Genomic DNA, 22302 nt, shown 5'->3' on the forward strand with positions numbered 1-22302 from the left:
CATTTGTTTAAGCAAACCAAAGGCATGCTGTACAAAAAGAACAACTTATCAGTCAAATAAAGATATAATACAAATGGTATTAAAATAACATATTTTGCAACTACACACTTCACTGCTGCTTTCATGGTGCTGGCTAAGGACATTAGAAACTAATTTGGTTCATTAGAACCTAAATAAATAATTAAAGGCAGAATTAAAAAGTGAAAAGTCTGTTATCATTTACTTACCCTTATGTCATTCTAAACCTGTAGGACACAAAAAGTCATTACGAGCAACTGTTTTTGTCCATATAATGAAAGCCAGTGAGGTCCAAAATAAGACTGGACCCCTCACTGAGACATATTTAAAAATATCTTGCTTCTGAACACAGTAAAGCATACAGGTTTGGAATTACATGAGGGTGAGTAAATGACAGAATTTCAATTTTAAAAATTATTCCTTTAAGGTAACTTTTCATTCAACATATCTCAGTTACAGAGCAACTTAAAAGTACATATCTGGAGCGATTTTGCTTCCTATTCTCATTCTTCCTCACTCACCTTTTTAAATGACCTCTTTCAGTTTCCTTTTTCATTCATTCAAAAATTAAAAGCATACAACATAAAAGCTAATTTTGGCACAATACAAGCACTATATAAAGTCTCTCCGAAGTTTAAAATCTGCTGATCCTACATTGGTAAATTTCCCATCTTTATTTATGGTTGTGTGTTGCATTTTGAGGGTTTAATTGTGATAGTAGGTCAGCGGTGAGCTCAGCATAATATTTTTCCCGTTTGGCTTCGTTCCGCATATATCACTAGAAATCAACACTGCTCACCTACTGAATATTAATATTCCTTTCAAAAGGCAGCTGCCATGAATATGTCTAAATAAAATTTTACATAAAAATACACTTATAGTAATACATTCCACTGGTGTAGGTAACATTTTGCTGTGCTAATATTACTTATAATGCAGTTTGAGATTGTCTGGAAGATTAGAAATGATGATGTATGTAACAGAGCTTGTGGAAGGAGTCGTGTGTCCACTTCTACTGTCCACCAATGACGTGTGGGTTAAACTGCACTATAATGATTGTGATATCATCCCTATACATGCGGGCTAATTCCTCTGGCAAGCTTAACGTCTTCGACAACCTCTCATGGTCCACCATTCCAAACTCATTATTCCCCACTGCGTGCCGAATCAGATGCGTAGCCGCATTCTGATCCTCGGTGGAGGAGATGCGAGCCTTCCTCTCCTTCAACAATCCCTGCATCTGACCCAGGGTCACCTTATAGCCGCCAACACTGACCGGCTGCTGCTGGTGCACTCCGGTGAGATGTTCACCCACAATCCTCACCACCTCCTGCCTGTGTAGTGTTTCCCACAGTCCATCCGAGCCCAGCACCAGGAAACGATCCTGTGGACGAAGACGGTGTCGCGTCACCTCTGGCTCTGCTGTAAGGTAGGGTGGTGTGTGGTAGTTGGGTGGGATGAACTTGGCATGCTCATTCTCATGGAGCTGGTCTGGTCCAGACTCAAGGACACACCGCTGCAGCTCGATGCTCCACTTGAATTTGACGTCTCCAAAGGCACGAAACGGCATGAGTAACCCCAACAGGCGATCCTGCTTCACCACAGTCTTGGACTCAGAAAGGGGGTGCTCTGACTGCAGACGCTTCACCTCAGATTCATTCTGTGCATTGTGGTCATTGGAGAGCGTGAGGGCAGAAAAAGAGCCATCAGGTTCTTGTACACCCAGGACTGCACGGCTATCTCCTGTGTTGGCAACATGCAGCTCATTCCCATCAATGTGTGCAACGCATGCAGTAGCGCCTGAGAATGCAACACGAAGCACCCAATAGTGCAAGAATGCATTTGGGTCACCAACCTGCGCTTCAAGGGATATGTCATTGTCCAACCTTTTAAAGGCACTCACAAGAGCTTCAGCAACACTCAGCTGCTCCCCAGGAACACTAAGGTCCAGAAGTTCCTGCCAGTATGTGCGCAAACTGGAGAAGTAGAGGCGTGAAGCTTCCTTGCTGAAGTAGTCATTGGGATGCTTGTGCCACTGCAAAATCGGGTGAATAGGTCGTCCGCTCTCCACGGCGTTCTCCAGCTCCACCAACTTCTCGTGTGGCAGTAATGTAACGGCAATGTAATAGAAGAGCCGCTCGCTGACTGCCTGAGCACAAGCGCAGCCTGCGTGGCCATCAAATACGCCATAAAGCATGCCATGGGTCTGCAAGCACGTTGCTGCACTTCGGCGATCTTCAATGGGTACATTTGCTGGTAACTGGTTGCTGTCAAAGCCCATGACCGAACTGAGGTGCTTGCCATCAAATTCAGGAACTTTGAAGCTGTACTCATTAGCTTTTAGAATGCTGTTAACCTGAGGTGGGGTCAAGTAGTAGGTGTGCCATGCAGGTGAGGTCCTGTACCCACGCACCTGGTGCTGCCGTCTTTGTTCAAAGCTGTGTGGCTGAGTTGCATTGATGCATGGATGAGGAGACTGGCTGCAGTTTTGGAATGTCATGGCTGGCACCAGGATCCGACCAAACCTCCTACCATGGATGACCCTGAACACCTGGGAGGTAGCAGCCATGATCATTTGACCTTACCCTCCTGCAGGAAAACCATAGCTCAATTAGAAAAATTAATCAAAACCTATATTTCACACAGAACTATCAAAGTAAATCAGTAGTCAGGGTTACAATTAAAATACGTTTGACACCATGATTGCTTATCAGATTATTGAGTCTTTATGTAAAAGTAACATAAAATGTATAAACTACAGTCATTTGAAGTCATCAGAAGATTACTCTCATTGACTAAGTCAAGACTAAGACCAAGGCATGGAAAAGCATTCCCATTCAGGATAGGATAGTGTCCCAAGGCTATTTATGGTGCTGCCACATTTTTGGCATTGGACGCACTGACTGTCCCACTGGCCTATTACTGGCCCTTTAACATTTACCCATTACATAAAGCAAACCTTTCGCAATCCAATGTACATTGCAATTATTCCCTGTCCTTCAAGTTTCTTTGCCCAACCCAAATTGTCTTTTGGTGCCTCTAGTGCTGTTATCTGTCCTCATCTTATTGACGTCTAAACAACAACACAAAAGTTCCTCTTATTTTCTTGTGATAAAAGTAAATAATTTACATTATTAATAAAAAAAAAGTTATATATGTATGTTTAAGGTATGTTTTATCCAACGGAAACTTGTCGAGTAACGAACTGTTGCTAGGGGGGTTGTCCTCAATAAGAGGGTCACAAAAAATGAACACCCTTTTGCAAATAGAGGGTTAAAAGGTGAGTACTCTAAAAACAGCTCGCGGCTGCACGCGCTCTGTCATTCCGTGCAGTTCATATCTAGGAGCCAACACAAAACAGGCGCGTTTCTTGGACCATGCCAAACAACCGATGTATCAAAAGTTAGAACGATTTTAAGTTACAACTTCACAATAACGACAGCTGCAAAAAAGAGAAAAGTACTACGCCCCTTTCACATCATCCAGCATACATAGTCGCTACTTAGTTACCATTTTGTTTACATTTAGGCTTGACAACATAATTCAGTAGAAATCATCGCAGAGAAAAATAATCGAATAAATGTCTCTATATTTAAAGCGAAGAAAAAAGTTTAACTAGCACACGCGTTTGCACTGCATGACTGCGTTACTGTAACACAGTGGACAAATATCAAATGCTAATGCATCTTAAATATGCTGTATGGAATTTATTCCACACTACTGTCGCATGAACTGCAAGCGCAACTCAATACAACCTAACAAAAGATAGATATTCTTACCTGGGGATATTAGTGGCTGACTGAGTTTGTGGTCGATGTTTGGTCAGGCAACATTAGTTCATATGCAGTCCTGCGAGCCTGGTTCACCTCCACTCCCACCGGACAAGATGATTGGTCCACTCACAGAGCTGATACGTCATCAGAGGTGTGGCTGCGCTTAACCTTTCCTTTTCCGGGTATAATTATAGGAATGCCAAAGAAACAACAAATAAATACATACGTAAATAAATATATAAATATAAACAAACAAATGTGTAAATAAATACAAACAAATGTATAAATTAATCTACAAAAAAAAAACTATTGCATTTTCCCACATAAATTTATTTTCACATTTATTTATTTATTTATTAACTTTGGCTGGCGCTAAAGCGCTCTGAGCACCAAAACAACCTATATTACTATATTGTTGTTTATAATTTATTGTCTGTTCTCTTTATTATTCAAGTTTTAATTACCTTTATGCATGTCTGCATTATGTTTGTACTTTCTGTACTGGAAGCCCCTGACACCAAGACAAATTGCTTGTGTGTATTGTGTACAGAGATTAAGAAAAACACTCCAATCACAGATTCTGCCTCATTAATGAAGCAGTTTCTTCATACAAGGTAAGAAACATTACTCCCATTTCATGTCCCCTTCATCCTTAATTGCTATATTATTTCAAAAATAGAAACTGGAGTTTCGTTGATTTTAACATTTAAACTTTCTAGGAGAAACTCAATTCATCACTAGAGACCATACAAGAGAAACTTTAACACACAAAAGAAGTTTAAAAAGAGTGCTATAAAACAGCTCAGCACATCAAGGTGAGTATTTAGAATTTCAACACGACTGATCATGGACAGAAATGTGTAAATGCTGAGGTGATTTAGTTCAGTTATTTTTTATTTTTATGTTTAAACTCAGGCTAAGCTCAAAGAACGGCAGATTACGTTTCTGCAAGATGAAGAAGCAGCTTCAATCACTGCACTGAGGAAGGAGGAAGAGCAGAAGAGTCAGACGATAAAGGAGAAGCTTGAGGATATGAACAGACAGATCTCAGCTCCATCAGACACAATAAAAGACATAGAGGAGAAGATGAAGACTAGTAGCATGTTATTAAATGTGAGAACTGTTTCTTGTATTCAAAATAACTTACCTACCAGCAGAGTCAAACTTTCCCCAGTTTAAGGAATCTCCTTTAATACTATTTTTAAGCAAATATTAATTGTTTGAAGATATACTTAAATTGTTTTGTTTATTTTCCAGGACTTACAGTCATCATGGAAAGGTAAGTGAGCCGTTGTGTCACTTGTGTCGTTGATTGTGAACTCAGGCTGCCTGCCAACTCCTTTAGGTGTGTCTTTGTTTTGCTAACTCAAGATGATATGTTTATGTCACGTACATGAGTGACAAACATCAGGTGAGGCTCCATAGCTCAGTGGTTAGAGCACTGGTCTTGTAAACCAGGGGTCGCGAGTTCAATTCTCGCTGGGGCCTGATCAGAAACCTTTTGAAAAGTGACCTGTTCTGAAAATGACCCTGGATTAGAGCTGATGAGGACTAAACACCACATGACATAATGTGCTCATCTGGATGAACATGAACCTTCACAGAAGAAGGAAAACTGGGACATGCATGTCTTTAGACCAGGTCCTGTTCCTCCTCACAGGCTCTTGTTGGCATGAGAAATACAGTCATTCTTGAAGAGACCAAATAACAGGCAGACCAACATCATACAATAAAATCAGATGATTTATTTATCAGCAATGTTGCGAGCTGCTCCAAGCAGGGGCTTTCAAGAGAAATAAATGATTAACTAATTAAAGAAATTATTCCTTTCGGGTGTGAGTCCTATTTCTATTTAGTATATACTGTCCTATATACTGTAATATACTAGTAAACAAAATCCATCAGCAGTCAGTTCTCTGCGATTTCTTACAATCTCCAGAAAACCCCAAAAATATCGATCATTTTGTGATCTACACACACTGACAACTACCCTCACAGAGAGAGTCTTTCCATTGTTTTACAGTCATGATGTAAATTCCTCTCTGAGGATGTTAACAACTAAAGTGGATGTAACAACAGAAAAACTGCGTAACACATGATCATCTACATGATGACGAACAAAAATATATATTAATGAATCAAATATATAAGCTAGAAAATAACACAATAATTCTAGAAAAATGTCTGATGGTGTTTCAGAAATAGGATGATAAATATTTACTGATAATTCTATTCTGATCAACTCTTTATTTCTGATCTTTTGTCTGTGATTTATGTGGGCTAGAAAGTAAATGCAGAAATAAGATCATGTCCGAATAAAACAGTTGATGGATATCCATGTTTTCTTACATGTTAAAATAGTCAAATATGTGCAAGGATTCTATGTTACAACAATTAGAATGTCTCACTAACTTCTAGAGCCACCCTTAGCTTTGAGCCCCATAGCTCAGTGGTTAAAGCACTGGTCTTGTAAACCTGGAGTTGTGAATTCAATCCTCGCTGGGGCCTAAGTGATGCAATTTTAAAATGTGTTCTGTTCTGGAAATGACCTGGAAGTTAAGATGAAGATGCAACATACTGTGCTCATATGGATGAACATAAACCAGAATTCATCAAATCTTGTCCTGGAGGTCCAGTGCAGTTTTGCTCCAACCTTGATCCAACTCATCTACCTGTGATTTTCTAATGAACCTGAAGACACTGATTAACCTGCTCAGGTTTGTTTAGGGTTAGGGTTAGAGCTAAACTCTGCAGGAAAGTGGATCTCATTGGCCAGATTTGAGGATCCCTAGCATAAACCTTCAAGAAGGAGAGCTTTGAATTGCAGATATCAGGCTCATGTTGTGAAAAACAGTCATCCTTGAGGAGACCATCATCAGTAAAATAAAATCAGAGACTTTACCAGCAACACTGTGAGCTGCTCAAACCAGGGGATTTCAAGAGAAATAATAAAAATTAAAGAAATTATTCATAGAGGGTCTGAGACTTATTTCTATTTTCTATCATTTACCTGTACTGTACTGTACTGTACAGTGCAGGTTTATTTTCTTAATGTACCACTGTAATACCTTGAGATGCCGGTTGCAGCAAAATAAAACCTATACAGTACAGTATTGTTTTTGGTTCACATATAAGAGTGTGTTACAGACAATGTGACTACACACAGTCATGACTAAGACCTATGGAGTAGTTTTACGAGAAGTGGGCCCCCTTCTCCCCAGGCCCAATGAGTAGACTATACTATAGTACTTTAGACACCATTAGTATCCCTGTTGTTTGTATCTCTCTTTGACCTGTGACTCTGGAACAGTGAACACTGCTAGTACACGTCTGATTCTGTCTGATGATCTGACCGGTCTGAGACATAGCAAGACACAGCAACTGGTTCCTATAATAATCCAGGGAGGTTTCATCCATATTCCTGTGTTCTGGATTCAGAGGGCTTTAACTCAGGAACACACTTCTGGGATGTGGAGGTTGGAGACTATTCATATTGGATTATCGGAGTAACCACAGAATCAATCCAAAGGAAGGGAACAGCTTTCTTTTACACTTGTGTCTTGTGCATGTGGTATGAAGATGGTAAATATATCTCACAAGGCGCAGAGAAACCAAACAGACCAGTTCCAGTTAAAGAAAAGCTTCAGAGGGTGAGAATGGAGCTGAACTGGGACAGAGGAAAACTCTCATTCTGTGTAAATTTCTCATGTAAATATAATATGCATGTGCAGTGATTCTGTATTACAACAAGTAAAGGCTCCACCAACTACTAGAGCCACTTCCCCAAGAGCTTCACACCCTAAGATCTGACCTTTTCCCCGATCCATTGATTGAAGCATGTCAAGACATCTCAGGCTGCCTGTAAACTCCTTTAGGTGAGTGACAAGCATCAGGTGAGGCTCCGTAGCTCAGTGGTTAGAGCACTGGTCTTGTAAACCAGGGGTTGCGAGTTCAATCTTCGCTTGGGCCTAAATGATACAATTTTAAAAGCTGACCTGTTCTGAAAATGACCCTGAAGTTAAGATGAAGATGCAACATACTGTGCTCATATGGATAAACATAAACCTTCAAGAAGGAGAGCTTTGAATTGCGGATATCAGGCTCATGTTGTGAAAAACAGTCATCCTTGATGAGACCAACATCAGTAAAATAAATTCAGAAACTTTACCAGCAACATTGTGAGCTGCTCCAACCAGGGGCTTTCGATAGAAAAAAAATATATTTAAAGAAATGATTCCTTTATCTAGAGGACGTGAGACTTATTTCTATGTTCTATTTTCTATCATTTACCTGTACTGCACAATGCAGGTTTATTTTCCTAACTTGGTGTTAAAAACATATGAGAGTCATTTACAGAGAGGAAACGTCAAATATCTTCATCAGAAATGTGTAAATGCTGAGGTGATTTAGTTCAGTTATTATTTATTTTTATGTTTAAAATCAGGCTGAGCTCACAGAACAGCAGATTAGAGAGGAGTTTATGAAGCTTCATCAGTTTCTGCAAGATGAAGAAGAAGCTTCAATCACTGCACTGAGGAAGGAGGAAGAGCAGAAGAGTCAGACGATGAAGGAGAAGCTTGAGAAGATGAACAGACAGATCTCAGCTCTATCAGACACATTAAAAAACATAGAGGAGAAGATGAAGACTAGTAGCATGTTATTAAATGTGAGAACTGTTTTCTTGTATTCAAAACAACTTACCTACCAGCACAGTCAAACTTTCCCCAGTTTAAGGAATCTCCTTTAATACTATTTTTATGCAAATATTAATTGTTTGAAGATATACTTAAATTGTTTTGTTTATTTTCCAGGACTTACAGTCATCATGGAAAGGTAAGTGAGCCGTCGTGTCACTTTTGTTGTTGATTGTGAACTCAGGCTGCCTGCCAACTCCTTTAGGTGTGTCTTTGTTATGCTAACTCAAGATGATATGTTTATGTCACGTACATGAGTGACAAACATCAGGTGAGGCTCCATAGCTCAGTGGTTAGAGCACTGGTCTTGTAAACCAGGGGTCGCGAGTTCAATTCTCGCTGGGGCCTGATCAGAAACCTTTTGAAAAGTGACCTGTTCTGAAAATGACCCTGGATTAGAGCTGATGAGGACCAAACACCACATGACATAATGTGCTCATCTAGAAGAACATGAACCTTCACAGAAGAAGGAAAACTGGGACATGCATGTCTTTAGACCAGGTCCTGTTCCTCCACACAGGCTCTTGTTGGCATGAGAAATACAGTCATTCTTGAAGAGACCAAATAACAGCCAGACCAACATCATACAATGAAATCAGATGATTTATTTATCAGCAATGTTGTGAGCTGCTCCAACCAGGTGCTTTCAAGAGAAATTCAAATAAAGAAATTATTAATTTCGGTTGCGAGTCCTATTTCTATTTAGTATATACTGTCCTATTTACGGGGATATACTTTAAACTAAAGCCATCAGCAGTCAGTTCTCAGCTCCACACACACAGGAACTCAAACCAACCACAGTACTACTAGACAGTTAGGTTAGGTTTAGTGTTAGGTTTAGTTGAAATGTACCTGCAAAGTTGCTTATAATCAATTGAATGCCTGTTGAGGGACCATCAAAATAATGTTTGAACAGATATCAAGCAGTCTACTAATACATAATAATGATTGATAGACATAGTGACATAGTTACAAAGTACAAAGTAATTGCAAAAACTGACAATGACAAAGTTATTTAGTATAAGGTCTATAGTACAGTATAGTATAAGGTCATCACTAAGACCGTGTCGGCTAAGGATGGCCCTGGTCTAGTATGAAGGTTTTTAACTCCACCCTATTACAAATCCTTCCAGAAGAAGAACATGGGTCTGGGATGTGGAGGTTTGAGAGAAACCAAAGGAGGGTAACAGCTTTCTTTAACCTCAATGTCTGGAGTGTATATACAGAGATGATTAATATTTCTTACAATCCCCAGAAAGCGATCAATTCTGTGATCCACACACACTGACAACTACCCTCACAGAGAGAGTCTTCCCATTGTTTTACAGTCATGATGTAAATTCCTCTCTGAGGATGTTACCAGCTAATGTGCATGTAACAACAGAAAAAATGTGTAACACAAGATCATCTACATGATGACGAACAAAAATATATATTAATGAATCAAATATATAAGCTAGAAAAGGAAAATGATGGTGTTTCAGAAATATTTATAAATAATGTTTAAAAAATAATGATACATATTTACTGATAATTCTATTCTGATCCACTCTTTATTTCTGATTTGTCTGTGATTTATGTGGGCTAGAAAGTAAATGCAGAAATAAGATCATGTCCGAATAAAACAGTTGATGATCCATGTTTTCTTAAATGTTAAAATAGTCATCTATGTGCAAGGATACTATGTTACAACAATTAAAAGGCCCCAACAACTTCTAGAGCCACCCTTAGCTTTGACATCCGTTAAGACATCTCAGGCTGCCTGCATCTCTGTGTCTTTGTTATGCTAACTCAAAGTGAACCCTTTATAACACATACATGAGTGACAGACATCAGGAGAGGCTCCATAGTTCAGTGGTTAGAGCACTGGTCTTGTAAACCAGGGGTCGCGAGTTCGATCCTCGCTGGGGCCTAATTGGTTACATTTTTAAAAGGTGACCTGTTCTGAAAATGACCCTGAAGTTAAGATGAAGATTCAACATACTGTGCTCATATGGATGAACATAAACCTTCAAGAAGGAGGAAAGCTGGGAATTACAGATATCAGACTGAAACACAATCATCCTTGAGGAGACCAACTAGCAGGTAGACCAGTGGTCCCCAACCCTGCTACCGTCCTACAGATTCAAACACATCTGATCCAGCTAAAGAAGGTGTTCAGGGCTACTTGATAATTACAGAGAGGTGTGTTGGAACTGAAGTCTGCAGGACAGTAGCAGGGTTGGACCCTATATCTGTAATTATCAACCCTTTATCTAGAGGCTGTGAGACTTAGTTCTATTTTCTATCATTTATTTACCTGTACTGTACAATGCAGGTTTGTTTTCTCAATGTACCACTGTAATACCTTGAGATGCCGGTAGATGGCAGAAAAATAAAACCTATGTATGAGCTATCGGGGCTACAGTGTACTTAAGTATACAAATTACTAATTATAAATAATATTACGTCAGACATACAGCATAAGAATGAAGATTGTTCTTTTGAAACAGTTTATCGAAAGTCTATAAGTGTAAAGGGGGTCATTTCACTTTATTTTGAGGCAATACATTTCAAATTCACAATGGAAGCAGCCATATGCATCCACAAGCAGATAAAACTTACAAAGATAAAAATGTATGAAAGGACATCAGAGAATGAACATGATGTGAGATGCTGAACTGTTTAGTACAGCTCAACCTGTGTGGTCCTATAAAGTTGATTTCTAACCAAATACCAATCTTTTTTTTTTTTGGCCTTTCTGGATCTATCATTGTCTCTATTATAAAACAAACATGTTATTGATGCTCCCATTTCAGTTATATCAAGACATTTCACTATATAGGGCATATTTCATATTACAATCAAATTTGTGTTTGGACATTAGAGATACATCACATATATGACAGTACAGAAAGATCATATAAAAAGTTTGTTCTGGAGAAACGAGTCACTTACATATGAAGTCACGTGGGTCTCTAGAATGTGACCAATCTGTCCTTTGTCTGATCTTGTTAGACTTAAAAGGTTTATTTAGTGTGATTTGATTTTCTTGTTTTTTCACATATAAGAATACACATATATCTGCAGGGGATTGTGAGTTATTATTTGGTAGCTACAGTTTTTGTTGTAGCTCATATTTACAAAACATAAAAAAGAGAGATACCCGAAATGAAGGGGGAAATCATATCTTATCATTTTATTCAAATGTATTATCTAAATTATGAGCATACTGGTTTGAATTGCAAACAGTTTTTGCAATTACTGCACGTTGTTATTTTCCTCGTTATTTACCTAGAGCGGCTAATGAACCGGAAGTGTCACCTGTAGACTTACTTCCGCATTGAAGAAAAGGTGCAATGTGCATACTAGCGCATGGTCTGTTCCGCCCTTTAGAACGGCCAAGATGCGATCCATTTTATTTTTCTCAGCGGTGCACAGACTGAACATTTCTTAGACAAATAAAAACAAAAATAAAAAAGGATTTTTGAAGCGCGAATTTCTAAGGACAGACAGCAAGACCACAGATTCTGATGTTTTTGGGGGTTTTTTAAACCGAAGAAGAGAAAGTGAAACAAAGATCAAGATCATTGGTTTTATTCAAAAGCTGAGAATGGCTTCTGTGAAAATAGTATCTGTAGAAGATCTTAATTGTCCAGTGTGCTTTGACATCTTTAAGACTCCTGTTCTTCTGTCATGTAGTCACAGTATCTGTAAAGAGTGTCTTCAAAAGTTCTGGAGAGACAGGGATATTCAGGACTGTCCCATCTGCAGGAGAAGATCCTCAAGAGACGAGCCTCCATGTAATCTGGTGTTAAAGAACTTATGCGAGTCATTCACAGCAGAAAGTGCTTCAGGGTCTGAGGAGGTCTGTAGTGTCCACAATGAGAAATTCAAACTCTTCTGCTTGGATCATAAACAGCTTGTGTGTATTGTGTGCAGAGACTCAGAAAAACACTCTAATCACAAATTCAGCCCAGTCAATGAGGCTGTTCCAGCTTACAAAGTAGGACATTTTTCTCTTGTCTCCTAGAAATAATAAAAACATAATTGGTTACAATTATTTATACAGTTGGTTCTCCCAGAAAATGCACTTTCACAGATTTTCACTTTGTTAAATTCAAGGAGCAGCTTAATACAGCGCTGAAGTCCTTACAAGAGAAGCTTGAACATGCAGAGAAAAATAAAGGCGAGTGTGATACAACAGTCCGGCACATCAAGGTGAGGATGCAGAGTCAAATCATCAATATTTTCAACACCGAACATATCATGTATTTGTAATTTGTTATATGGGAATGCATATTTTTTCAGACTCAAGCTGAGCTCACAGAACAGCAGATTAGAGAAGAGTTTATGAAGCTTCATCAGTTTCTGCAAGATGAAGAAGCAGCTTCAATCACTGCACTGAGGAAGGAGGAAGAGCAGAAGAGTCAGACGATGAAGGAGAAGCTTGAGAAGATGAACAGACAGATCTCAGCTCTATCAGACACAATAAAAGACATAGAGGAGAAGATGAATCGAAGTGACGTCTCATTTCTACACGTGAGAACTGATTTCCATTTCTTCTTGTGCACAAAACTTACTTTAAACCTGTATTGAGAAGCTATTTTGACATGATTCATGAATGTGTGTATATATATATATATATATATATATATATATATATATATATATATATATATATATAAATTGTATAATTATAAATCAATGAGATACTAAATTGTTTTGTACTGTTTTTTTTTTAGAGCTTTAATGCCACAATGGAAAGGTAAGTGAGCCGTCGTGTCACTTGTGTTGTTGATTGTGAACTCAAACTCAATGCAGTTCTGACTAGTGAATGTTATTCCAGAGCCCAAAGTTCACAGCAAGATCCACAGATGCTTTCTGGAGCTTTGATTAATGTGGCAGATCATCTGAGAAACCTGACCTTCAGAGTCTGGAAGAAGATGCAGCAACTTGTTCAAAACTGTGAGTCTAAGATATTGCAGATTAAACATACGCAGATATGAAGGAAAAACATTCACCCGCAAACTTGACCCTCATATTTAAAGTCAAAGATGAATAAAGCAAGGGGTCTTTCCATAACACAGAGCAAAGTCCAAGAAACTATGTTAGAAATAAGACAAAGTGTTTATTAATGATAGTGTATTCACTCATTCACTCATACTATTTAAATTAGAATCAGAATAAAAGCACCTGTTGTTTGTATCTCTCATCAGCTCCTGTGACTCTGGACCCAAACACTGCTAATACTTATCTGATCCTCTCTGATGATCTGACCAGTCTGACAAGCAGTGAAAAGTGGCAACAAGTTCCGGATAATCCAGAGAGATTCGATGAATATTCCTGTGTTCTGGGTTCAGAGGGCTTTGACTCAGGAACACACTTCTGGGATGTGGAGGTTGGAGACAATTCAGAGTGGGTTATTGGAGTAACCACAGAATCGAACCAAAGGAAAGGAGACGTTTTCTTCAAAACCAATGTCTGGTGCATGTGGTATGAAGATGGTAAATATTTCTCACAATCCCCACAGAAACCAAACAGACCAGTTCCAGTTAAAGAAAAGCTTCAGAGGGTGAGAGTGGAGCTGGACTGGGACAGAGGAAAACTCTCATTCTGTGATCTTGTAAATAATACACTTCTACGCACAATAACAACCTCCTTCAAAGAGAGAGTCTTTCCATTGTTTTATTCTTTTGATGGATCTGTCCCTCTGAAGATATTACCAGCTACAGTAGTTGTAACAACAGAAAAACAGTTTTGTATGACGCGCTAGTAACATTACATCTGCCTTAATATTAAAGATCAATATAATCGTTTTTGAGCCCAATATCATTCGGCCTTTAACTGAATTAGCTCAAAGTACTCATACTCAAAGGAATCTAATTCTTTAGCTATATGTAATCTTTCACTCAGTTATAATACTGATTATTGTATGTTAATAGCATCTCCAGAGCCTTCCTTTTAACAAGTCTGTCTTCAGCTCTGTCCTCATCTTCAGGACACTAATGCAAGCAAGTGTCATTTGGTCAGTACTTGTCTTTTGAATATCTAGGGATTGTGCTGAAAGGTGCTCCAAGCATTCTGTTTATCATTATTTACAGGCCTCCAAAATACTCTCCAGCCTTTGTTGAAGAGGTCACAGAAATATTATCAATGATGTCCTCAGAGTTTGACTGTTTTGCTATTGCAAGGGATTTTAATATTCACATAGATAATGCAAAAACAAAACTACAAAAGAAATGATAATGGTTCTAAACACTTTTGACCTGATTCAGCATGTTTCATGGACCCACACACAAAGGTGGACACACTCTAGATTTAATCTTCAGTAGGGGTCTAAACATTTCATCCATTGTTATTAAGGACATAGCACTATCTTATCACTTCTGTACTTTATTTGATATATTGATCTCTGCTACCACTGAATCTAGATCTGTCTCTGTCAGAAGGAGATGCATAAACAAGAACACAAGTGTACTATTTATGGAGGCTATATCTTTAACACCAAGCATTTCTGGAGACTCTTGATATTCTCCTTGATTCCTTTAACTCAAAAGTTAAGAATGTTATTGATGATATAGCTCCAACAAACAGACAGAAATCAGTTTGGAGAAGGTCAACAGCAGTTCAGACTATGAAAAGACAATGCAGAAAAGCCAAGCGGATGTGGCGGAAGATGAAACTTGAAATTCACTATAGCATTTATAAAGACAGCCTTCATGCTTTTAATGTCACAGGTAGACAGAATTTCTTCTCAGACCTTATAAACAGTAACTTAAACAACACTCATTCTCTTTTTTGCCACTGTTGAGCAATGCAGAGGTCAGACAGATGAAGTGGTGAATGCCTCACTTCTACTTATTAAGATAATAAATGATACTCGCTTAAATTCTGATTCTGGTAAAATATCAGTGCTGGTATAACTAGATCTCAGTGATGCGTTTGACACATTAGATTATAACATACTTCTACAGAGACTGGAAAACTGGGTCGGGCTTTCTGGGACAGTAGTCAAATGGTTCAGGTCATACTTGGAAGAGTTTATTATCTGAGTATAGGAGAGCAGAAGTCTAAGTGGATGTCCATGACATGCGGAGTCCCACAAGGCTCAATTCTTCCACCGCTCTTGTTTAGCCTGTATGTGCACCCACTTAGTCAGATAATTTACCTAGCCTTATCTCCAAATGACTACAGCCCCATTGACTTCCTCTGCCAATGTATTGGTGAAATTAATAGTTGGATGTGCCAGAACTTTCTTCAGTTAAACAAGGAAAAAACTGAAGTTATTGCATTTTTTTTTAAACAAAGATGACGTTTTCAAGGTAAAAGCATACCTTGACTCTAGGAGTCAAACAACTAAAAATCAAGTCAGAAATCTTGGTGTGATTCTGGAAACAGACCTTAGTTTCAGTAGTCATGTCAAAGCAGTAACTAAATCAGAATACAATCATCTAAAAAACATTGCAAGAATTAGATGTTTTATTTCCAGTCAAGACTTGGAGAAACTTGTTCTTGCCTTTATCACCAGCAGGGTGGACTATTGTAATGGGCTCCTCACGGGACTTCCCAAAAAGAACATTAGAAAGCTGCAGCTCATCCAGAACGCTGCTGCTAGGATTCTGACTAGACCAAGAAAATCTGAGCATATCACACCAGTCCTCAGGTCCTTACACTGGCTCCCAGTTACATTTAGGATTGATTTTAAAGTACTTTTACTCGCCTATAAATCACTCAATGACCCAGGACCAAAATATATTGCAGATATGTTCACTGAATATAAACCTAACAGACCACTCAGATCATTAGGATCGACTGAGTTATAAATACCAAGGGTTCACACAAAACAAGGGGAGTCTGCCTTTAGTTACTATGCTGACGGCAGTTGGAATCAGTTTCCAGAAGAGATCAGATGTGCTAAAACATTTACTCATCTGTTAAGCTGTGCATTTATTGAATGAGCACTGTGCAATGTCCGCACCGATTGCACTGTATTTTATGTAAAATCATTTTCTATTTGTAACAGTTTTAAATTAATTTTAAATAAGTCAATTTTTAAATCATTTCCAAAGTTTAAAAATTGCTTGTTTTTACTTTTGTATTATTTTTCTTCATGACTATTTTACTTACTTTATGTTAAGCACTTTGAATTAACATTGTGTACGAAATGTGCTATATAAATAAACTTGCCTTGCTTACATACCTTTTGTCACTTTTGCCTGTGATGGTTTTTCAGTCTTATCCTACCATTCTAACAGTTGTTAAGGATTTGATCACGCCAGTGGTGAGATGACTCTCAGACATTACTGAAGTACTGAAGCCATTTAAATTATATTCTTATTTTAATAAGACCAGGCCTGGTGAAATCATATGATAAGGCAAACTTCTCTGTTGTTTGACTGTAATGTTTATGTTTGGGCTTGGAGATTAGAGACATCATGTAAGGCATAATATACTTAAGAACAAATGAAGCCAACTGGGCTCCAAATAAGACAGTGTTGTTCCATATATATATATATATATATATATATATATATATATATATATTTTTTTTTTTTACAGGTGTTTAGTTTACAGTCCTGTGTTAATGTAACTTCAGGGAGAAACTTAAAAAAAAAAAGTTGAAAAAGTTGAGACTCTCTTAAAAGAATGTGTAAGAAATTTTGGGTTTGTTGGTTCTTCCTTCAATGCATCACTGTAAATACCTCCTGATGCTGGTGGATGAGAGCAGAATAAAAAGCAATACTGAGCTTTTCTTTGTTTTTGGTTTATATACACAAACACACATAGATCACAAATAGAGGTGATATCAAGTTTAATTTTACTAAATATACATCATAACGATACAAGTAGTTCACTGAAAACAATCTACTGAAAATCTATTGGGAAAAATTGTCACTCGGTCTTACATTGGTTTAAACTGTCAATTCACAATGAAAGCAACCATAAACATTCACAAGAAACCCAAATTGTTCTGATGCAAGTATATTAGTCCTTTAGATCATATAGCATTCTGTGTTCAGTCAGCAAGTACATGTGTGTTTTGGGGGGTACTCCATTAGGGCACAATGCAGGTGGCTTTACGGAGAGTCAGGTATCCGGTCACCACGTCTGTTGGCAATTGACGGATGTAGGAAAACTCTTCCGTCGATGCAAAACGCAGTTTAGTTTGAGGGTCAGTGTAGTTTGCCTAGGACACAGATACAAACATATTCAGGAGAGGTTCCAGAAATGAAGAGTCAGAATTTTCTTGTACATTATTAATTTTTTTTTTTTTTACAACAGACTCACCGGAAGACCTGAGATGTCAGAGTACTTTTTAGCAGGTTTCATAGATGGAAGTGCATCTATGCTGCAGTCTGACAGAAAAAAAGACAATTGGGATTTAAATATTGTCAACATAAATCAACAATTACACTCTGACATGACTTTTAAGATATAAACACATCCATGTAACTGAAAGGTTGGGCAATAATTATATGCCTTATATAACTTCTTTGACAATACTAGTCTGATTAATACATGTTTTATGACTTTTGTAAGTCAGACTCACAGTTAGGATCAGAGATTTTCCAGGGCAGTGCTTTCTCCGCTGCTAAAATCTGCTTCAGATTCTTCCACGTCCGATTCTTCTTCCCTGCTGCTGCTCCACCGATACCTGAGTGCTAGTGAAGCAGCAAGAACTTCTGAATCTATTTAACTGCAACAGAGATTTTTTTTTTCTATCTTTACTCTGAAACAATCTTACCACAAATTTGGGGTCCTTAAAAGGAAGACATTTGGGAGAAGTTTCTAGATCAACAGCTCCCACAGGTTTTCCCTCAGAAGTCGACTCCACTGGGGCAACCTGTGACAAATGCAGCACCATCAATGAGAAACATTTCGTTATGTAATAAACCAAGGAATGTAAAACGTAGACCTGTGACGTAGAGAAGATATAGTTGATTCTTTACCTGAGCTTGAGTAGCTGAGGATGCAGGTTGTGTTTTTTTCTTTTTACCGCTGTTGTTATGTGGCTGCGCGGTTGCGGGAGTCGCGGGACTGACGGCTCGTTTCTTACCCCGGGCCTGAGCAACTAACGCCGCCGCTGTCACAGATTTACCCGTAGAGAGCGTCGCTGGATTTAAATCCTTTGCCTTTGATATTCCCGGATCGGAAGGGACAGACATTTGCCTTCACTGACTTTTTACAAACATAACCTGGAATTTAATACACACATTAGCCTGCAGCTAATCACAACATCCTGTTCACCCGGAAGTAATGAAAACGTGCCAGACGGTTGTATTCCGTTGCTACAGTCGATTTCGCAAGATGAATTATTGCAGAACAAATAAAACACAAAATCAAAGATCATTGTTATTTATAGCTACAGAAATGATCATCTTTCAGGTTGTTTTATATGTGTTCTGAGGTTTAGTTAGATGGCAAACACTTGTTCAAATCTAAATTGAAAACAATAAAATGGATGTTCTTGCATAGATTGAGCCTAACATCTCTGTAATATATTTAGAGTTTAATTTAAAATAGGGCCAAAACATTGCCTATTCCCTTTCACAGCAGTTAGCTGAAGTTAAGTTTGATTTATGCTCTATGACAGACTCATTACAGAATACAAGAAGGTAACGCCATTTATATTTCAATCACATGTTGCTGGGGGAAATAAATGACTAATTAACTTTGTTAAAAACAGATGTCAGGTAATTATTTTTCATCTCTCTGAAGAGTTTGATACTACATCCACCACAGTGGCATTGTCCTTCAACATTTCCCTTCTCATCTTTCTTTCACTGAGCGAGAGAGAAATGTAATGAAAATGGACACAGCATCTAAAACAGTTATTTAAATTTTAACCATTCAGAGTGTAGTTGTAAATTTGTGATTTTAACTCATGTACAGATCAAAACACAACAGCCTTAATATGAAAACATTTATATTTCTTCTCCTTAATGATGTCTAACTTGAGTTTATTTTTATAGCAATCAGGTATATAGAGTTATATAATGTTTTGCCTGTTTTACATCACATCCACGGAGAGGAAACTTTAAAGAGGTGAGTGTCACCTTTCTTCATTTCATTCTCTCTGTTCTTGTCCTTTCTTTGAATGCCATTGCTTGTCATTTCACCTTTTTTGGCATCTCAAATGTCAACTTCAGAGTTCACTACGTTCTCTTTCATATGGACCCCTCTGAATGTTTTGAAGTTAAATATTGTAGGAGACATAAAGAGAAAAAATGAGAGTAATCACATGTAGTCTTCAAGTTTATTCATTGCTGCCAGTACTTTTATCATTCAAACATCTATTCAAAAAGCAGGCTATGTCATTTTCTTTATTGCACCTGGATTTCTTAACAATTTCATGATAATTTAATTCCTACTTCTCCAAACATTGACATTGTTGTAGAATTTCTTGACTATTCAGGGCGGTCAAAAGGCTAATAATTCTTGTGATATTTGAAATCCTTTGTGAATCATGAAGCATTTGCATAAAACTAACATATTATTTAAATACAAATGATACACACATTAACTCTTTCTTTAACTTTTTAACTTTTTTTCAACCAGTTTTCAGAGATGCCTTCATGTAAAACTAAGATATTTCCTTTGGCACTTCTAAAGTCTTATAGTAAATAAAACTTTCACACACATTATCCTGGTATCTTGTTGACATTGCTTGATAATTATCACTGTTATCATGCACACACGCTATCACTGTTATCATGCACACACACACACATACACACACACACAGCAGACGACTCTCAGTATTCAGTTGTGTATTTGAGGTTTGTTGCAACTGAGTGACTTTCTAAACAATGACCCAGGAAAAAGCCCACTCTTTTATTTATTGCCGTTTAAGTTTGAATCTTAAATATTCATGATTGTTTGCAATTGAAACTCAACACAGAATCCCCATGTATAATTTATTTATGTATTTTATGCACTAGCCACTTGTAGCAGCATTGTCTTGATTAAATATAAATGAGATGTCAAATGTGTTCAGTGCGTTCTTTGCCCCATTCTTCTCCCAACATTTTATAAAAACAGTAACTCAGCCATAGTACCGTCAAAAAACTACAGCAGGACTAACTTGAGGTGAAACAAACAGACCTATTCAGGTCAACTTCCAAGAGAGGATGCAGACCCAACACTACAGCAGGAAAGAGGAGCTCCGTCCCTTCTTGTCAACGACCGCCTGCAACATCTCAGTGGTTTTCTCCAAGGAAGAGGGATGTGTGTGTGCATGCTAATGTTAGTCTAAGGAACAAATGCACAGAGAGGATTGTAGAATAAAAAAGCAGACTATATGCAGTGTCAGCAGAGAAGGTTTGATAAGTAATATTACAGTGTACAGATTTAATAGCACCAGATATGGCACTATTATTTTCCACTATCACTAAAACATAAGCATAAGTCATAAGACAAAGGTAAGTTAAGCAAGCACATTTAAGGAAAATATTAGTTTTCATTTATATTTGTTAAGTTTTTGCATATTAAAATTGCTATTTTTGCTAAAACAAGCTAAATTCAGAAGTAATTTAAAAGTAAAAAAAATCTATCTATCTATCTATCTATCTATCTATCTATCTATCTATCTATCTATCTATACACACACACACACACACACAATAATAAAATAAACTTAAAATAGAGTGAAGAACCGAATATTAGAAAAATATAAATACTAAGGATAATGATGAATCAAATAATCAAATGAAGGGTTTTACATCTGCCAAGCACACAGGGCAAGGGTCATGCTGCTGTTGCCATTTTATTTTTCTCAAACCAGGAAGTATGTGGTTTTTTTTTCCAAAGTGCAGAAATAATCTCACCACATGATGTCAACATTATGCACCAGTTTGAATCAAAGCAGTGCAAAACAAAGTAGCATATGTAGGATGATGGGTGACATTATGTAAAATTATATAAGCAAAAAAAGTAAGTAGCACTTTAACAAAAGAATAAACCAAAGTGCTGTTATTTTAAAACTTAAAATAACAGCACTTAATAGTGGACCCACATCACACCTCTGATAATGACCAGTGGCCTTAAATGGTGCCCAAAAGGGTACAGTACTCTGTAATGGTACCATGAAGTGTTGCTCACTTGTAGATCACAGGCTTTCTGGGAGGGATGTAGATTCATAAGAGTGAGTAGTAGAAGGGTGCTGAGCCTGTGGCTGTTCTTTATCTAAGTATCAAGGTCTTGAACGTGATGAAGACGTCAACCGGTTGCCAGTGCAGGGAGATAAATATAGGTGTGACATGGGCCCTTCTGGGCTTGTTGAAGATCAGTCATGCTGCTGCTTTCGGATTCATTTGAAGAGGTTTGTTTGTGCATGATACAAGTCCCGCCAAAAGAGCATTGCAGTTGTCCAGCCTAGAAAATGACAAAGTCCTCAATAAGAAGTTGTGCTCCGTTAGGAAGTATGCTACACTTATAACAATAACATAGCATAACAATGCTACATAAAAAAAGCAATAGTCATAAAAAACATGATTATATAGTCACTTGATAATATTGCTAAAACAGTATTTGTACCAGTTTTCGATTGATTTGCTGTCACACTTCTGGTGTTGTCAACATTGTTTATGCAGTACAAAAATGTGTCATTTTGCATTTGTTGGGCCAGGGAAGTTCATGAATAAGAATTATATCATGAATAAAGCAAGATAACCATCATGTAATTAATATTAAATCTGTAAAAAAAAACTGAGCAGCATCCTGGTTGGGTTAGCGAAGGAATAAAGCTATACAGAACTCTCTCACTTCCAGAAGAGACACTCTGCAGCTTTTTTTTCTTCACAATGACTTGTATTATATATTTAGTCAGACAGTTA

The 22302-nt window shown here is 37.7% G+C and overlaps 3 protein-coding genes and 4 non-coding genes across 7 annotated transcripts; 5 read left to right on the forward strand and 2 right to left on the reverse strand.

The window, feature by feature from the left end:
• Positions 1-677: 677 nt before the first annotated feature.
• On the reverse strand, positions 678-3913 carry LOC113059838 (pyruvate dehydrogenase [acetyl-transferring]-phosphatase 1, mitochondrial-like). Its single transcript, XM_026228463.1, has 2 exons — positions 3798-3913; positions 678-2607 (listed from the first exon to the last, which is right to left on the reverse strand). The coding sequence occupies exon 2, from the start codon at positions 2591-2593 to the stop codon at positions 1031-1033; it is 1563 nt and encodes a 520-aa protein (XP_026084248.1). The 5' UTR covers positions 2594-2607; positions 3798-3913; the 3' UTR covers positions 678-1030.
• A 1293-nt stretch (positions 3914-5206) lies between these two features.
• On the forward strand, positions 5207-5279 carry trnat-ugu (transfer RNA threonine (anticodon UGU)). Its single transcript has one exon. It is a non-coding gene; the product is annotated as a tRNA-Thr (tRNA).
• A 2409-nt stretch (positions 5280-7688) lies between these two features.
• Positions 7689-7761, forward strand: trnat-ugu (transfer RNA threonine (anticodon UGU)). Its single transcript has one exon. It is a non-coding gene; the product is annotated as a tRNA-Thr (tRNA).
• A 999-nt stretch (positions 7762-8760) lies between these two features.
• On the forward strand, positions 8761-8833 carry trnat-ugu (transfer RNA threonine (anticodon UGU)). Its single transcript has one exon. It is a non-coding gene; the product is annotated as a tRNA-Thr (tRNA).
• A 1492-nt stretch (positions 8834-10325) lies between these two features.
• Positions 10326-10398, forward strand: trnat-ugu (transfer RNA threonine (anticodon UGU)). Its single transcript has one exon. It is a non-coding gene; the product is annotated as a tRNA-Thr (tRNA).
• A 1433-nt stretch (positions 10399-11831) lies between these two features.
• On the forward strand, positions 11832-14580 carry LOC113059839 (zinc-binding protein A33-like). Its single transcript, XM_026228464.1, has 6 exons — positions 11832-12470; positions 12590-12685; positions 12776-13006; positions 13210-13232; positions 13314-13432; positions 13684-14580. The coding sequence occupies exons 1-6, from the start codon at positions 12078-12080 to the stop codon at positions 14238-14240; spliced, it is 1419 nt and encodes a 472-aa protein (XP_026084249.1). The 5' UTR covers positions 11832-12077; the 3' UTR covers positions 14241-14580.
• Positions 14581-17262: 2682 nt separating this feature from the next.
• On the reverse strand, positions 17263-18741 carry LOC113059840 (INO80 complex subunit C-like). The gene is made up of 5 exons (XM_026228465.1): positions 18418-18741; positions 18213-18311; positions 18018-18129; positions 17756-17823; positions 17263-17654 (listed from the first exon to the last, which is right to left on the reverse strand). The coding sequence occupies exons 1-5, from the start codon at positions 18631-18633 to the stop codon at positions 17523-17525; spliced, it is 627 nt and encodes a 208-aa protein (XP_026084250.1). The 5' UTR covers positions 18634-18741; the 3' UTR covers positions 17263-17522.
• Positions 18742-22302: the final 3561 nt, after the last annotated feature.

This window comes from Carassius auratus, chromosome 41 (genome assembly GCF_003368295.1).
Source record: "Carassius auratus strain Wakin chromosome 41, ASM336829v1, whole genome shotgun sequence".
Classification (NCBI taxonomy): domain Eukaryota; kingdom Metazoa; phylum Chordata; class Actinopteri; order Cypriniformes; family Cyprinidae; genus Carassius; species Carassius auratus.

Coding starts and splice junctions, on each gene's coding strand:
- LOC113059839 (XM_026228464.1), top strand. CDS start 12,078: ATGGCTTCTGTGAAAATAGTATCTGTAGAAGATCTTAATTGTCCAGTG. Junction 12,471..12,589: donor AGGCTGTTCCAGCTTACAAA/GTAGGACATTTT, acceptor GTTAAATTCAAG/GAGCAGCTTAATACAGCGCT. Junction 13,233..13,313: donor TTTAATGCCACAATGGAAAG/GTAAGTGAGCCG, acceptor ATGTTATTCCAG/AGCCCAAAGTTCACAGCAAG.
- LOC113059838 (XM_026228463.1), bottom strand. CDS start 2,593: ATGATCATGGCTGCTACCTCCCAGGTGTTCAGGGTCATCCATGGTAGG.
- LOC113059840 (XM_026228465.1), bottom strand. CDS start 18,633: ATGTCTGTCCCTTCCGATCCGGGAATATCAAAGGCAAAGGATTTAAAT. Junction 18,312..18,417: donor CCTCAGCTACTCAAGCTCAG/GTAAAGAATCAA, acceptor CATTTGTCACAG/GTTGCCCCAGTGGAGTCGAC. Junction 18,130..18,212: donor TTAAGGACCCCAAATTTGTG/GTAAGATTGTTT, acceptor CTGCTTCACTAG/CACTCAGGTATCGGTGGAGC.